Below are 17292 nucleotides of genomic sequence, written 5' to 3' on the forward strand. Positions count from 1 at the left end.
TCGCACTCACTCTGCTGCAACTGTAGTGGCCCCTCACTGTGTTACTGGCCACACACACACACACACACACACACACACACACACACACACACACACACACACACACACACACACACACACACACACACACACACACACACACACACACACACACACACACACACACACACACACACAGACACACACACACACACACACACACACACACACACACACACACACACACACACACACACACACACACACACACACACACACACACACACACAGGCTTCACAAACGAGGAGTGAATTTGAAAATGAGAAAGGAAGTTTTACTTTTCCAAAGCGTCTTCGAATGCATTCAACGAGTCAACACCACGGTTTACTTTACACAGGAATAAACACAAAATTATAAAAATAAATATTGGGAGTTCTGTCTCACTTGGAAGATTACATCACACCTATACATTATTATTTCACTTAGTGGGAACTTAAGAGAGAAATTGTGTTTTCATGAAGAACGACTTGAGCCAGTCAATCAGATCATATTAATAATAAACCATTACAAACTCTTTATCAGAAACGTCACAACATTGCAGACTCTCGAGGAGGAGTGCATGTTCCTCTGACTGTCCGCATGTCTGTCAGTCACGCTCCCTTTCTATGCCATTGTTTTAAATAATTCTCTCCCACCTACTTCTCCTATTCTCTCCTTCATCTCTCTCACTCTCTTTCTCACCCATTCTCTCTCTCTTTTGTTGCCCTCTCCTGTGACTGACAGCTGCTGCTAAGACTTGATACACGCACGTCTAAGTCCCTCTCACTCTTTAATTAAAGGAATTATTCATCACGAGTCCTGTGAAATATATATAAATAAAGCGAGGAGAGTGGGCTTTGTTTAATTGTGTAGACTCGAAGATGGAAGTGATCACAGCCCAGTAGGACTCCTTTACACGCAGCATGGCACAAAGGCAGGGGGAATGGAGCTTCTTAAGCAACCGGCGTGTGAGTGGAGGAACACTTCTTCTGGGTTGAATACATCTAACGCGCAGAGACGCTGGTCCAGGTGGGAATACGCCTGCGTTATGATGAACATGTGTGCTGTGTGGAAAACATACCGCAGCACCCTGGTTTAGAACAGTGAGGCGACTGCAGCTTTGTCGCAATGCAATGTGACATCACCCACACACACAATAAGTTGGCCAATACAATTAAGTCCACGGTCCTGGTACGTTGCTCTGTAAGGTACACATGGTATTTCTGCTGTTCACCTCACAATTGTCCAGACCGCAGATAAAAGGATTGCTGTTGACGCCAACAATGTACTTCTGAGAGTTGTGAAATCCTTCCTCACGATGTAATAAATCGCTCTGCAGTGTTCTGGTATCAAGAAAAGCGTCCAAACGTATGCAGCCACGAGTCAAAGCAGCCATGCTGGATTGTATTTCGTGCTCACACTGATACCTGAAACAACGTGCGCCGATCATCTTCAACGCGGCCTCTTGGACGGTTGTAACGCTGTGCGGTTTGAATCTGAGAGAGCTTCAAGATAAACTGTGCCGTTGTGAGGGGTTAATATTTGAGCTGTATTGGCTTTCACTAAAGTTATTGTTATCCCTAAATGGCATGACCCCACCATACCTTGCTGAGCTGCTACAGCACTACACGCCGAACCGCCCTCTCAGGTCAGCGGACCAACTGCTCCTGAATGTGCCTAAAACAAGATCAAAGCTCAGAGGGGACCGTTGCTTCTCTGTCGCAGCTCCCAAACTGTGGAACGCTCTGCCCCTGGAGATCAGACAGGCCTCCACACTGCCTGCTTTTAAATCGCTTCTTAAAACCCACCTCTTCTCCTTAGCGTTTTAACATTTGGCGTTTCAACATCTTTTAGAGTGTTGCTTTTTTGCATTTAAATTGTTTTTTGTTTTTACTTGTACTTGTTTTATGGTGTGTGAGCGGAGCTGTGTTTTATTTATTTGCCTGTACAGCACTTTGGTCTGGAGGTTTAAAGTGCTTTATAAATAAAGTTGTATTGTATTGTATTGTTATGTCTGCTCAATATTGACATACCGATATCAATACTAGAGAAACATTAGTCTACACGATCCCTACTGTAAATGTCGTGGCAATATAAATATACTATAACTGTGACAGGGATATTAATCTGTGTATGTCTATCAGTGTGTGTGTGTGTGTGTGTGTGTGTGTGTGTGTGTGTGTGTGTGTGTGTGTGTGTGTGTTTGCAATGTATTCAACACATGTATGAGAAACCCCCAAAAAGGATTGTTGCTTCTCGTTCCAAAGAGCATCATGTGCTCCATGATCTTGCACACTTTGTAAACCCCACTCTCGCACGCACGCACGCGCGCGCACGCACGCACGCACGCACGCACGCACGCACGCACGCACGCACGCACGCACGCACGCACGCACGCACGCACGCACGCACGCACGCACGCACGCACACACACACACACACACACACACACACACACACACACACACACACACACACACACACACACACACACACACACACACACACACACACACACACACACACACACACACACACACACACACACACACACACACACAGTCATGCACACACTCACCACACACACACCGCTTCCTCCTACCTTGGATCTTTCTGAATGGAGTCAATGGATGGCGAGCGCTGCAGGCTGCCTTCAGGCGGCAGGGCGGGTCCTGACTTGCTGTAGGGCGAATCCACCACCGAGGGGCAGTACTGCAGGGTGCGGTAGGGGTCCGCCACATAGGGGTCCGAGCCGTACATGTCTCCAACAACGCTTGAGGTGTAGCCTGGTCCCACCGTGGCATAGCTGTTGTTCCCGCCACGGCTGTAGTTCCCTGTCCCTGCGCTGTGACTTGCTGTGCGCTGCAAAGGGGCGGAGTCGACACCAGGGGAGGATGGAGCTAAGGTGGGAAAGTAGGGACAGAGGACATAACTTAGGACCTGGTCATAGGCACGCTGGGTAAGGTCTGGAGGGCAAAGGAGAAGACAGGAGGATAAGAGAAGAGGAGGGGATGACACAATGAAAGGTGAGGATAAGAGGAGAGGAGAGGAGAGGGAGAAAGGTGAAGAGGAGAGGAGAGGAGAGGAGAGGAGAGGGAGAAAGGCAGTTACAGAGATAAACAGGTTGTTGGGAAGAGACCAGCGTATCCATATGGATGGATAAATATTGGCCACATGCGCGGGACCAATGTTCAACAGAGGGAAAGACGAAGAGAGAAAGAGAAACAAGTTTTGTTAGTTAAAGTTCAAAATCATTATATTGAGTGCTTCTTCAAATGTTACAACAATCTGAATATGAAAACATTTGAGAAAGTCAACATTATAATTGAGAATGTCGTTAAAACTATTTCCACCGAGGGTTTGTCAACACTGTGTCAGACTCATTAGCCTGTCTATGTGTGGGTAGCTCGAGGACTGCTGCACAACTGCCTGGTGGAATAATAAGGACTAAAGAAATCCATAAAATAAGTAAACGCATCAAGCTATCTCTCTTTGGAGTGAGGTGGAAATTGAAAGGGGATTTGCTCGTGGGATGTGGAGCCGGCAGGGGGACAAGAGCTGTCACCTGCCGTCGTGTAGGAGCAGCAGATCGCTCATACATCAGGGTGTTAATGTGAGTCTGGGGGCCTCATTTCTCTGGCTGTAAACACACCGAGACAGACAGTGTGTGCGTGTGTGTAGGGGGGACGTCCATATCATTGTTCATTAGAACTAAGGTATGTGTGCACAGAAATAAACACCTACACACATGCAAAACACCATACATGTGTTCTTCAGGGACTGTGCGATAAATCCTTGAGATCAATACGTGGCGTGTTTGACGGGGCCACTCTGACACAGGCCCACGAGTTCATCGTCAGACGGAAACTAGCCTGTAAAACGGAATGCACACCACTACAAGGCACGCACTTTTAAATGTACACACGTCACACACATCATGTAACCCCCCTCACACAAACACAAAAAGAACGGAGGTCTTGTGCATGCGAGTGTGTGTGTGTCGTCTCATTGTTATGTGAACAACAAAGCTGCTCTTTCGCGATGTCTTGAGTGGTGGCATTTACTTGACCTTCACAACCCGGTTATCACTCTTAAGCTTTTACACACACACACACTGATCTGATCTGCCCTGCCTATTATCTACCTAAGGCAGATTGAACACATCAGTCATGTTTCAGAGCTAAAACGTCCACCAAACTCTGGTAGACTCTGACAGTCGGCCCGCCAGAGGCACAACAAACCGTTCGGATGACATAACCACATTAGCATATTTGTATTTTCTCATGTGAAAATTGGGTTAATAATAATCCTTTGCACAGCCAGACAGTGAACATTTTAACTTTCAGACTTTGCCATGCAATGCCCATGAAGCTAAAGGCTGTTGGAGCTATTCTACTGATGCCCCATATTTTACAAAGAACCAATGAATGAGGCAGGGACAGAGACACAGTAAGAGAGCCTGGGAACAAAAGAGAGACATGACTGAGAGTTGAATGATGGGGCTGCAGTTTTCAAACAGACCCAAAGCAGAGAAGAGAGAGGAAACAACAGGCGGTGGAGTTAGCGACAGTACAGCTGTGTCGAACAGAGGGTAATGAAGCAGAGTTACTCCCGTCAGAAGCAAATCCCAGTCTATTCTGCACTCATTGAATGGTGTGTGAAGTGCGTCGGTCCTTTAGAACGTCTCATTAGTAGCCGGGCCTTTGGGCTAACAGCACCAGTGTCAGTGTCACAGAGACACTTGACATCCACATGAGTGAACCCTCAGAGCCAAATAGGGGGTGGGAGCATAGTGAAAAGAAGAGAGGAGGAAAACATTAAAAAAAAAAAAGAAGGGCCTGTTTAATTATTTCCATAGCCCGTGCTGTGAGTAGGGATGTCCTCGGGTGAGCTGAGAAGGAAAGAGGAATGGAAAGAAGGAATGATAGAGAGATGGTAGGGAACAGCGGCAGAGAAAGCTCCCCAAGATGTCCTGCCAAATTACTGTTTAAGCCCGTTCCTTTGTTTCCACATTCTCTTGCTTTGTATGCAGCTTCCCCACGCCTCTATACGCATTCGGTTTTCTTCTTCGCTCAATCTTACTGTCGGCTCTCCCTTTCTTCTCCTCCCCCCTTAAGTAAATGCAGTGCTGCTGCATTTATCATTGGCTCTGGTAATGGTGTGTTCTGACTGATGACTTGACCTTTGGGCCATCGCTGCCTGGCACAAGTCAGTGTGCGGGTGCCTGTTTATGTGTTTCCGATGTGTTTGAGTGTGTATTCTTTTATTCCTGTCCTTTTGAGATCCTGTTGGGGTTTAAGACTTTTGGAGGAACAGCATTTCTGTTACAAGTCTTCAAGATATGTTGTCAGTTTGGATAAAAGATAACGATTCTAAATGTAGGTTTTAAAGTAAATAATGTCATGTTAAGACATGTTAAGGTTGTGTGTTATGGAATAAAAATAGACAAGTAAGCCAAACAAATGTGTAGACAAGTTTGTTTTGATTTGAAAAGACCAGCACCAGGGAAAGTTACTGGTGCCGTTTCAAGATCGATTAACATATTGTGAACTGTGCGTACACACAGACGCACGCTCCACTAACACCTCTCACCTAATGCTCTAGCGGCGTGAAATTGTGTTGGAGAGGAAATGAAAGGGCGGGTGTGTCTTTGTATTCCCTTGCCTCTGCGTAGAGTAAACACATTGCGGCTGTGCTCCGGCTGGCAGATTAGCGGCGGGCAGGGAAACTCTATTAGTCATTTGATACAGTGATACCTCTGCAATTAGCCAGCCAGCTGAGGGGCCGGCTAGCTGAATACAGTACCCACTTTTTCTCTGAGCCGAGGGAGCACTCGTTGAATTTACAAAAGATGGAGGAAATTAAGGAAAGAAAAAGATAGACATGGAAGTAGAGGGGGATCAAACCAATCCACCACGCTTCCCATGTCCTGATTATTTTATCTCTGCCTCCATTTCTTTCCATCCTACTCTGTCTATGTCAACTCTGTTTTTCTCTATCACTCTTGCCCTTTTCTCCTCTTTCTCCCAGCCTCGAGATGTGTCCTGCTCCGTCTTTAACTGCATCCATCTTTTTTTCTCACTCATCTGAAAAATTCTCCTTTCAACCCGTCTCTTTCTGTTTTTTTCTCCCTCTCTAGTTCGGTATTCTTTCGCCTGTCATCCTCTCTCCGTCATCCATTCATTTCATGTTTTCCTCCCTCTTTCTTCTAACCCCCTTCTGTCTCTCTATCTCTCCCCCTCTATTGTGGTTGTAGTAGACTATGTGATCAGAACTGAGGACATGTCCTTTCTCTCGACACGCTTCAGCGCTCAGCACGATTACACAAAACCCCCCAGTACAGTCTCTATCCCTCTCACATACACACAGTGGCATGGACACACACAAGCACACAAACATGGATTCCTAAATATGCAAGTGAATGACAAGGGCTGAATGTGCATGCCTGTAACACGTATTGTTATACTACTTTAAGGTCAAACTACAGCATGCACACACAACCTGTCTATAGCAGCCACGGCTGAAGCAAAAATGCACAAACTCACACACACAAAACACACGCTGCTTGAATGTGGAGGTGAGTAGGGATTAGTTTCTCCTTCTGTTTATCCCTGGGAGAGCCTCCTGGCCAACACACAGCTCTTGATGTTCCTGTGCTGGATGCACTGGAAAACACACACGCACACAAACATGCACACACATGCCCTCCTTTGCACTTGAAGTATCAAGTGTGAGCGTTTTACAGCGTGGGAGCTGTAGGACACTTGTCCCTATGAGTCAAGGTGCCATGTCTTTCTCGGAGCTGGCCACTTAGACACAGCAGGTGCTGCAGGCCAGTGGCTGCTGCTAAATGTTCCTGCTGGCGAAGGACAATTGTGAAAGTCATGAAAAGAGGAGTTTGTTCCTTTCCAACTGAAGGCTGCTCCATTTATAGAAGCCATTCAGCCAATTACAATGCAGTGTATTGAAATTCTTATAAAATATATATATATATTTTAGTGAGGGGCGGCAAGTAGGCTGCCTTATTACTATCTGTAAATAAAACATAATATATAATACATTTATATAATGTATTATATACTGTGTTTTGTAATATAGATATTGATGAACACCTCTCTCTCACAACCCTGAATCTAAGATAAGTGGGTCTGAAAATGGTCGCTTCAGTCAGGGTAATGTAGTGACGGTGAAAGGGTTTATGCAAAAGGAGCCTAACAGGAAGTTTGATATTAAAGATACCAACCTTTGTGAGGCCAATGTTAATCATATGCATTTATGGTGCGATAAGAAACAATAGAGAGACAAAGCACCAGAGAGGAAATAAGCAATGTTATAAACAATAACCTGTAAATCAATTAATGAATAAAACATGTCTTCAAACAGCAGCTTTGAATGTTTCATTTCATCTGATGAAACAGTCAATGTTGCTTTTGTGCCGAGTTCAATTTGATCTGTGTGATCTCTGAGGACAAAAACAAATGAATGTTTATTTCTTCAGTTATGAATTCATTACTGCTGATAAAACGAGAATATGCTAATCGTGTTAACTGAGATAGCATGGGACACAAATGGAATATGTGCACGTTTCTGTGCGTGCTTTGTGTACAACTTTGCCGTGTGATAAATAGTTATGGTCACTCGCGTGTGTGCCTGGGAGAGGATGCCCACATAAACCTACATTTAAGAAGCGCCATGTGTTTTCACAAGGGAAATATATTCTGCTGATGTGTTGAGTAAGTCAGACGCTTTGAGCTGGTAATTAAAGCTTTCTGAGGCTTCAGCAAAACTCACTGTAAATACTGTACAAGTTTAAGCCTTGCTATAAGTCACGTGGACTCAACTTGTACTTGATGTGCGCTGAGTTAACGGTACTATATTAATGGTGTGTGTAACAAATACGTGTTTCTATTAGAAAATGATCTGAGGTGAGAAAATAACCTAAGTCCCCTTTTGTTTAGTTCTTTGCCTTTTTGTTGGTGTTTAAAAGGAAAGCAAGTTCATTAAAAGATCAGCAGGATCAGGGGCCAAGCTGAAATTGATCCTGGCCAAACAAACCTAATCTCACCTGGCGACAAACAGAGCCTGGTGAGCGACACATTACAGCGACTGGGGAGAGGCTTCTGCCAAAAGGTCTGACGATGCTGCAGTGCTTCCAGACTAAGGTTTAATCAGGGTCTAATGGATTGATTCAGGTCTACTGAGACTGGTCTGTTCCTACTCATTCTGCCATCATGTCCACTATGCACTCCAATGATTATTACAAACTATTGTATTTCTAAAAGTCACAAAAACTTGTTTGTAGAAATGACCACAATGACTTTATATTGAATACTGCCATAAAGTACAATATTATTATTATTCATATGTATGCATTTGTACTATATGTCTGCCATTGTGTATTTTGCTATATCAGGGTATATGCAGGAATCCTGAAGTCAAATTTAAGACCCTTTCCATACATTTTAAGACCTCATCGGCACTTCGAGTTTTAACCGGTTACATTACATTACATTACATTGCATTTAGCTGACGCTTTTATCCAAAGCGACTTACAATAAGTACATTCGACCAGGAAGACACAACCTTGAAGAAAACAGAATCATATAAGTACATCAGATTTCATAGAGCCAAGCATTTCAAGTGCTACTCAACTGGCTATAGATAACCCAGTCCTTTATTAGTATATAAGTGCTCTGTTAGCAGTTCTTTGTTAATAGCTCTATTGCTCGAGGTGGAGTCGAAAGAGATGAGTTTTCAGTCTGCGCCGGAAGGTGTGTAAGCTTTCTGCTGTCCTGATGTCAAAGGGGAGCTCATTCCACCAGTTTGGAGCCAGGATAGCAAACCCACATGTTTTTGCTGATGGGAACTTGGGTCCCCCTCGCAGCGAGGGTGCAGCGAGTCGTTTGGCTGATGCAGAGCGGAGTGCACGTGCTGGGGTGTACGGTTTAACCATGTCCTGGATGTAGGAAGGGCCAGATCCATTCGCAGCATGGTATGCAAGTACCAGTGTCTTGAAGTGGATTCTAGCAGTTACCGGAAGCCAGTGGAGGGAGCGGAGGAGCGGCGTGGTGTGGGAACATTTAGGAAGGTTGAAGACCAGACGAGCCGCTGCATTCTGGATGAGCTGCAGAGGTCGGATGGCACATGCAGGTAGACCAGCCAGGAGGGAGTTGCAGTAGTCTAGGCGTGAGGTGACGAGAGCCTGGACCAGAAGCTGCGTCGCTTTCTGGGTCAGCTGGGGACGCATCCTCCTGATGTTGTAAAGTATGTATCTGCAGCAGCGGGTTGTAGCAGCGATGTTTGCAGTGAAGGACAGGTTGTTATCTAGGATCACACCCAGAGTCCTTGCAGTCTGGGTCGGGGAAACAACAGAGGTGCCGATGTTGATTGTCAGGTCAAGAGTGGGACAATCTTTTCCCGGAAGGAAAAGCAGTTCAGTCTTGTCAAGGTTGAGCTTGAGGTGATGAGCGGACATCCACTGAGAGATGTCAGCTAAACAAGCAGAGATGCGTGCGACGACCTGGGTCTCTGAGCGGGGAAAGGACAGGATTAATTGGGTGTCGTCAGCGTAGCAGTGGTATGAAAAACCATGCGGGCTAATGACAGATCCGAGCGAGTTTGTGTACAGGGAGAAGAGGAGGGGACCAAGAACAGAGCCCTGAGGGACCCCTGTAGTTAATTGACAAGGGTCGGACTTGGACCCTCTCCAAGTTACCCTGTAGGTGCGGTCTTTGAGGTATGAGGTGAGGAGGAAAAGTGCAGAGCCTGAAACTCCAAGTTCTTGGAGAGTGCGAAGGAGGATCTGATGGTTCACCGTGTCGAATGCAGCAGACAGGTCCAACAGGATGATAACAGAGGAAAGGGAGGCTGCTTTAGCAGTGTGCAGTTCCTCAGTGACAGCAATGAGAGCAGTTTCTGTGGAGTGACCTGCCTTGAAACCAGACTGGTGCGGATCCAGAAGGTTGTTCTGACGGTTACCTTGGCGACACACAGTGATTGTCCTTCCTCCTTATCTTCCAACCATTTGGACGCAAACTTGCATTTCCCCATAACGATGTTGTTTAACAACTGGCGTAAAACGGGCCTTCGCGCACTATCAAGCAGTGAGCATGCGATGTCCTGTTCAGATGACGTCCAATCCAACGGGATGCCATAAATAAACTACACAGAATCACACTGCACACCTACGCAATGATTACATTCAGGCAGACTGTAGAACACAACCTCTTTGGACCATTTATATAATTATTGAAAACAAGCTATAAAATGTAATACCTTGGAAAATGCAGTTTAATACTTTTTAATAGCCTTCATTTTCGCTAAATTTATTATCAACTTTTAATACTTTTTAAGACCCCGCGGACCCCCTGTATATATTAAAAAAGTTACTCAGCATGTGCAAAACGTTATATGCATATCAACTACATCTGCATAAATGCACACACATACATACAGACCAAGAGACTATAATTAGTATTATAAGGCACATTTGGACGCCGGTGGACATTTGCAGGGTGAAAGGGAGCCTTTTTTCTTCTTCTTTCATTTCAAGGATCTGTCACTTTCCCTGCTTAAGAGGTGCCCTGAACTTCTCCTGCCTCCTGGCCAGAGTAAAACGCGGTGACTCCATCCTATTCGTCTTTACCCTCCTCTCTTGGGCTTGTTTTCCCTCTCTCATCTCCATCACTCTCTCTGTTCTGTCCCCCTCATTAGGATGTCAGATGTCATTACAGAAGGAACACAGCAGATTTCAAGGGGGAAGGAGATTGGTTTAATGGTTTGATGCAAAGCCATCGTCGTGTTTCTTTCTCTCCCTTTTACTGTGCACATGTACTGTATGTGAGCACACTCATGCTGGCGAAAGGGACCAGTGCTAAGGAGCTGCGACTTCAAGTGAAAATGTCCAAGATGAGCCTCTTTATGTGCAAAGCTTTTCGAGTGGCTGCAGAATAAAGGGCTGTCCATGGGGCTGCCCGGTTGGCAGGTGATAAGGTATAAATACTTGGAACAAAACTAAAGGACTGACCAATGAATCTGTAAATGTAAATTGAGACAAAATGCATAATCCAATTTTTTCCACCCTGCACTTCATCGTTTGGTTATCTGGTTTGATTAATGGCTGAGATATAACCTTCTTTTTAGTGACTTAGACTTTAATGGCTTAGCAATAAATTATGTTAGAAGAATTTGTGTCCGCCTCTTTAAAAGATACTGGAGGGAGCAATGTTAAACTGCATAACGCCCCTTATCAACAGCAATAGCTCAACCCGGCTACTGGATGCATCTAACAAATAGCCGTGGCATTGAATCTACCCATCCTGACTGTCACCACCTGAGCTACGTGCACGTCGGATAATAACCTATTAAAGAGAAAAAGTGCTACATCCATTCAGAGCTGATGTTGCTCCCAGTGGTCGGAGTCATTAATACAGGCACAGATAGCTTTCATGAAACAAGGAGGCAGGGTAAAGAGAATAGAGAGCGGAGGGGAAAACAAGGGGGCAATGTCTGAGGAAAGAGCATGGAAGAAGAGGACAGGAAGGCGTGATAGAAGGAAAGGTTGCACTCTGAAATATTAGACTTTTATAGTTCAAATAAAGGAGAGAAAATAAAAATAAATAAAAAGGTACAAATACATTTCAAAGAAAGGAAACAATGACAAGGAGAGGTTAATGATATGAAAGCAAAGTGATTAAAGGTGGGGTAGGTAATTTTGGAGAAACCAGCTCGAGTGCGCTAGAATTTGAAAATACACAACTGGAAAAAATCTGCCTCTTCCTTACAGAGCCCCTCCTCCAACACACACGAACGTGCACATGACCATTGAGGGCACGAGATAAGTCTGTGCACAGATGGAAGGCTGACAGGCAGGTAGGCCATCCAGTTACTTTAGCCGGCTCAGATGATTGGTCGAGCTTTTTACAGCACTACGGCTTCACAGATGATATTTTTCTTAAGGATTTTTTGTCAAAGCACTTCAGATATTCATTGCTATCGGGATGTTAAGAGCATCCCATGGAATATAACAACAAGTGTATCTCGAGCCGGTTTCTCAAACTTACCTACCCCACCTTTAATTGTAGTCTGATTTTTCTTTTAAATACAAGAGATCTTTTTGGAGATAAACCCGTTTGTAAACCATCCCGAGGCTTCGATACTGCCGTGCCTCTTCTATCTAGCAGCATTCATGTGTATGCTGTGACGACGCAGGAATAATCGCTTGAAATAGGCCACATTAACCTGCAGTCCTCTGGGGCGCTGGCCTGGTTTAATCCAAGAATGAAACACTGCACATCACTGCCTACACACGTGCATAGTGCGAAAACACACAGATACACACTCATACTTGCACAATAATAATGTGCGGTGCGAGGATGTGTGTGTGTGCTTGGTCGATAGGAAAAGAGGATGAAGAGGGTGAGCCAGCAGTCAGTAAGAATAACTGTGTGTATGTGAGAGTGGTTTGGCCAGAGACACACACAGTTATCCAGGAGCAGATGTGTAGCACAGATTTCTTTTTACATTTTCCTCAGTTGCATTTAGCTGCAGTGACATTGCTATTAGCCCAACACTCAGCCCAACAGTGAACATAACAGAGACCCGGGCTGTGTGGACTAGGGATGAATGGAAAGTGAGCAGACAAACTGGGTAATTTATTGACGGTGTCTGAAACTGGACCTGACTGAAAGGTAAAGTGTGTTGTCAAACTGTGTCGACTGCGCGAAAAGAAATACCTGCAGACCTCTAAGACGACAGGTGTGTTAGAGTTTCTACAAGAAAATGTTGAGAGCAGACACAAATCCAAAGTTCCCAAGATGTATAGTAAATCTTTAGTCAGAAGCACCAATGTGTCTGTTGGCTCACGACCTCGAGCCTCTATTTGGGGAGCAAACAGCCACTATTAAAACCAGTGTGTGGACAATTAAAGTCACTTGAATTGCTTATGTTGTATCATGCAGCTCCTCTTTGTAGTTAAGTGTCCAGTAATGTGGTGGCCCACGCTCTCATTGAATACTGCGAGCTTCATTTGACTGTAAGTGCCTTGTTTAAATTGGCCTTGAATTAGCCTGACACTGTGGATTGTACATAGGACCACTGAATACAGCTTTGCACATTTTGAAATGAAATATGCACACAAACGTCTCCAATCTCTTCGCCGTGCAGGAATGACTTATAGCATTAATTACGTTGATCCATGCCAGCTTAATGAACCAATAATGGGAGCCTGCCATTGCCAAGAAAAGGCGCTGTGACATAATTAATGACTTGCCGCTTACTATGTCAGCACAGCCCTTATCAGTTCACTATGTGCTATCACTCTCTGCGTTATGAATCCTTATTAGACAACCGCCTAGTCACTGCACTGACTATTAACATGACTTTTAAAAACATGCTGCGCGAAGGCCAAGCTTCCATTGGTCCAGTGACTTCAGGGCGGGGTTCATTTCGGGATGATTTACCGCTGTAGTTACATGGACTAAACACAGTAGGGTGAAATAATGAGGTGAAAAAAGGCTCAGGCTTCAATACTCTGATGGAGGGTTAAGCACTACGAATATCAAATAATTTATTAAAATACTGTATCGTAGTAGAAGCGTATTGTAAACCTCAGACGTAGCAATTAAATGAACACGGTCTAATCCACAGTCTATTGATTTTTGTAGCTGCAGAGCAAACTTCCTTTGTGAGGCTTCTTATACCCATTTTTAAACTGCAAATACAAGGCACAGTAAATAATAGATAACAGTGGATCCTCTCTGTACACTTCTGAAGAGCACTTGTTTGATTACTTCCTGCTTGCAAGGACAATTCTATTAGTATGCACTGTTCAGGAACCAACCGTAATCAAAGCAATATCCCACACGAATAAAAAGCAAACCAATGACCCCTCTAACTCTGAAGTGTGCTTCAAAGGCTGCACTCAGTGCTTAAATGCAAACTCCAGCTGCTTTCATGTGAGTCGAACTGATCAACTCAGACGCTGGTCTAAAAGAGGCATATTTAATGCTACGATTCTAACCCAAATGCTAATGATAGCTATTAAGAGTAGGCTGGTTAATGACATCCAGGGAGCTGTGAACGTGCCGTGACCGACTTGGGTGTTTTCATGTGGGTAAGATACGGTAATGGGATTAACATGGCGTACCTAAACCCACATTGTGATAAGCTCAATGAGGCCCTATTAAAAATACATTGCTGGCAACAATGGAGCTACGAAGGGAGTGGGTACGAATAAGTGTGTCTGACTGTGTGACTTTGATAGAAAATGTGCCCAACCGTGCTTCTTTCTTAACTGGATTAAAATAACAGAACAAAAGTGTTGATGGCCTTTTATAAATGCCTTCTTATTTTGTTTACATCCAATATGTTTTTCTCCTTCTGGGTTGTTTGAAATGTGTGTGATTTACCTCACAGCATGAAGTATGAGCTTTAACCATACAGGAAAAGGCTGTAACATTCAAGTCACTGTTGCATTTTCAGTGCATCGTGCATTCTTTACATCGAGCAAGTGAATATCAACTAACACGAGGAGAAGGCTGTGTCAGCTATACGACGTTATGCAATGTTGATAATGAAGTTTACATTTGCAGGGAAGGCCTTACCGGTGTTGTTGCGGTAGGGGCCTGTGTCCGGCCCCTGGCCCTGGCTAAGGCTCCTCATAGGGCCCTTGTTGTGGTAGACACGCTCTTCATAGATGGGATCTATATGGTGCTCTGGGGACCCCAGGGGCCGAAGGGGCTCCTGACTGTGCTGACTACTGTAGGATCCACGAGAGCCTGGAGAAAAGGAAGAGGGAGAAAAAAGATGAGGAGAGGATGAAAGAGGGAGGATAACTTAAGGTATCAGTATGGGAGAGAAGGAAGGGCAGAATAGAGGAGTCGAGCTGATGGATTTGCAGGAGGTCAGGAGAATAAAGGACGTACATCGAGGGAAGGAAGATGTGTTGCTGTTTTCATTTCACTTGACTCAAAAAGTAAAACTATGTGACTCGGATTTCTGACATGTCCATTTTCACCCTGTACATTTCTCTTTGCTGATTGATATGGTAGACAGATAAGGGTGTGTGGGGCAAGTGGTGAGAAAGGCACCAGAGTGAGAAACTAAGTAGTAGTATGACAAATAGGCATATACAGAGAGACCGAGGAAAAAATAGCGTCAGAGAGAGGGATGCCTCTGTAATTCATTTTTTAAATCTCCGCAGAACACATTGCTGGTCGTCAGCTATAAAATAATGAGTTGTAGTCCCCCCCCCCCCTCGTGTTCTGTGTTTGGCAGGAATCCCAAAGACACAGGGCAAAGAAGACGTTGACAGCAGGCATTTGTTCATCGCACAGCAGAACACATGTAAAGCCTCCCTCTGAAAACACAGAGCTAAAATAAAATTAGGAAGGAGTAGAAAAGCAGAAGACTGGGGGAACGGGAAGAAAAGTCAGCAGGGCTTGGCATGTCAGGAGATGGAATTAAAAGACGTTGACTCACGTTGACTCATATATACAAAGCCATATATGCACAGCAATGAGAGACTGAGAGTAGAAGAGATGGTCCAGTGGAGTTAACGTCTTATCGCATTAGCTCTCAATCCTTGGCAAGTGGCGTGCAGAGCATTTTTCAATACTGGGATTCAGACCTCAGCGTGAATCCACTGTCAACTGAACAAAGTCAAAACCCTACAACCCTTCAGGTCATATCAGAAATCGATGCATGCGAGGGACTGAGCATCTCAGTTCGTGAGGCTATGCGGTAGTTTTTGTTGCAGTTTAGGATCATAACTGCTCAACAAAGCAGACAAGTCAAAGATAGTATTTTAAAGAAGGATATCCTAAAACGCTTTTACTGAACAACCTAAGAGGTATGTTGGCGCAGCACCTTTGGGGATGAGCTCGAGTGTGAAGCAGCAGTTTGTCTCATATTATCATGGGTGGAGAGGCGATTTACGATAGGGCTGTGCAATTAATCGTATTTTAATGGCAATTACGATGTTGGCCTGCCACAAGTACGAAAACATCATTGAAAAAAAACAATTATTTTGCTTTGCTCGGTTGTGAACATATTTGATCGAATGTATTTGTATCTATCATATTTATATGTTTAGTATCTTGTGGAAGTGCGCTCCAAAATATTTGTTGATCTTGTTTATTGGTATATATTATTTTGATATTTATTTAAATGTAAATATAAATGTATAATTTATTTTTGTATTGGTTTTTCAGTTGAATTATACGTTCAGGGTAATCGGCAGTTAAAAACATACTGTTGAAATTATTATTTGTATTTGTTTTAAAGTTCAATAAATGGATGTTTTCAAAGTTAATGAATAATCGTATTTAGTAATCGTGATATCAATTATTGACCAACATAATCGTGATTATGATTGTTGCCATAATCGCACAGCCCTAATTTACAATGTTGCAGAAAGAGTCCGAATGTGGGAGTAGGATAAAGAGACAGAAGAGGTCAAAAGACTTGGAATGAATGGAGAATGACAAATGGATGACATGCTGGATGCTACGACACGCTCCACTGACATGAGGTGAATATAGAGACAAACAGCGGGAGGACAAAGAAGCAGCAAAGAGACGAAGATGGTCAGAATATGCACGAAGGAGCGCTAATTAGCCCATTAACGGCATGACTCGTCCCAGCCCTCTCTCTTCCCTCATCCCTTTGCTCTTTGAAGTCTTGGGGAGTCAGTTTGATTTCTTTATTCATGTATTTGTTTGACTCACAAGGGCACACTTGTGAAAGTACTGACCTTCTTCTTTCAAAGGGAGAGAGCATTTAAAGAGGAAAAGAAAGAATGACGCAGACAGAGGAAAATAGAGACCCTCCCATGATGCTTCATTCAGCAGATATAAAAAAAAAGAACAAAATGTAAAATCCAACTGTGGTCCCTTGATGCCTCTGTGTGTAGTTTTAACAAGAGAGCAAACTAAGCATCACGCCTACAGTACAAGGTAAAATATCAAATGATTATTCTTTGATATGTAACCATGTACCACACCTCCTGCAATTCTACCAGGAAAGCGAGTTATATCTGTTATTGGAATATGTTCCTCGTATAATGCCATAGCTTCACTTTGGCAAAATGTAAAATGGGACTCAGGACCTCCGAGCAGAAAGCAACTAGATGGAAAACATTTTTTATTTGAGGCATTTTCAGTTTTCCACAGCTTAGCTTCACTGTAGAGTAGGTGTTATGGAGCAGGTAAGTACCCCTCGAAACAGGCCACTCAAAAAAAACTCTACTGTGCTTTTTCCAGGTGGATGTTGTCC

The 17292-nt window shown here is 44.0% G+C and overlaps 1 protein-coding gene across 1 annotated transcript in view; it reads right to left on the bottom strand.

Moving 5' to 3' along the window:
- The window catches only part of ctnnd2a (catenin (cadherin-associated protein), delta 2a), a 170728-nt gene that overhangs the window by 4832 nt on the left and 148604 nt on the right, over positions 1–17292 (bottom strand). Inside the window, 2 exon segments of the mRNA XM_034109154.2 lie at positions 2621–2918; positions 14622–14795. Of these exon segments, the coding sequence (XP_033965045.1) occupies positions 2621–2918; positions 14622–14795 (472 nt within the window).

Source organism: Pseudochaenichthys georgianus, chromosome 20 (genome assembly GCF_902827115.2).
Source record: "Pseudochaenichthys georgianus chromosome 20, fPseGeo1.2, whole genome shotgun sequence".
NCBI classification, from domain to species: Eukaryota; Metazoa; Chordata; class Actinopteri; order Perciformes; family Channichthyidae; genus Pseudochaenichthys; species Pseudochaenichthys georgianus.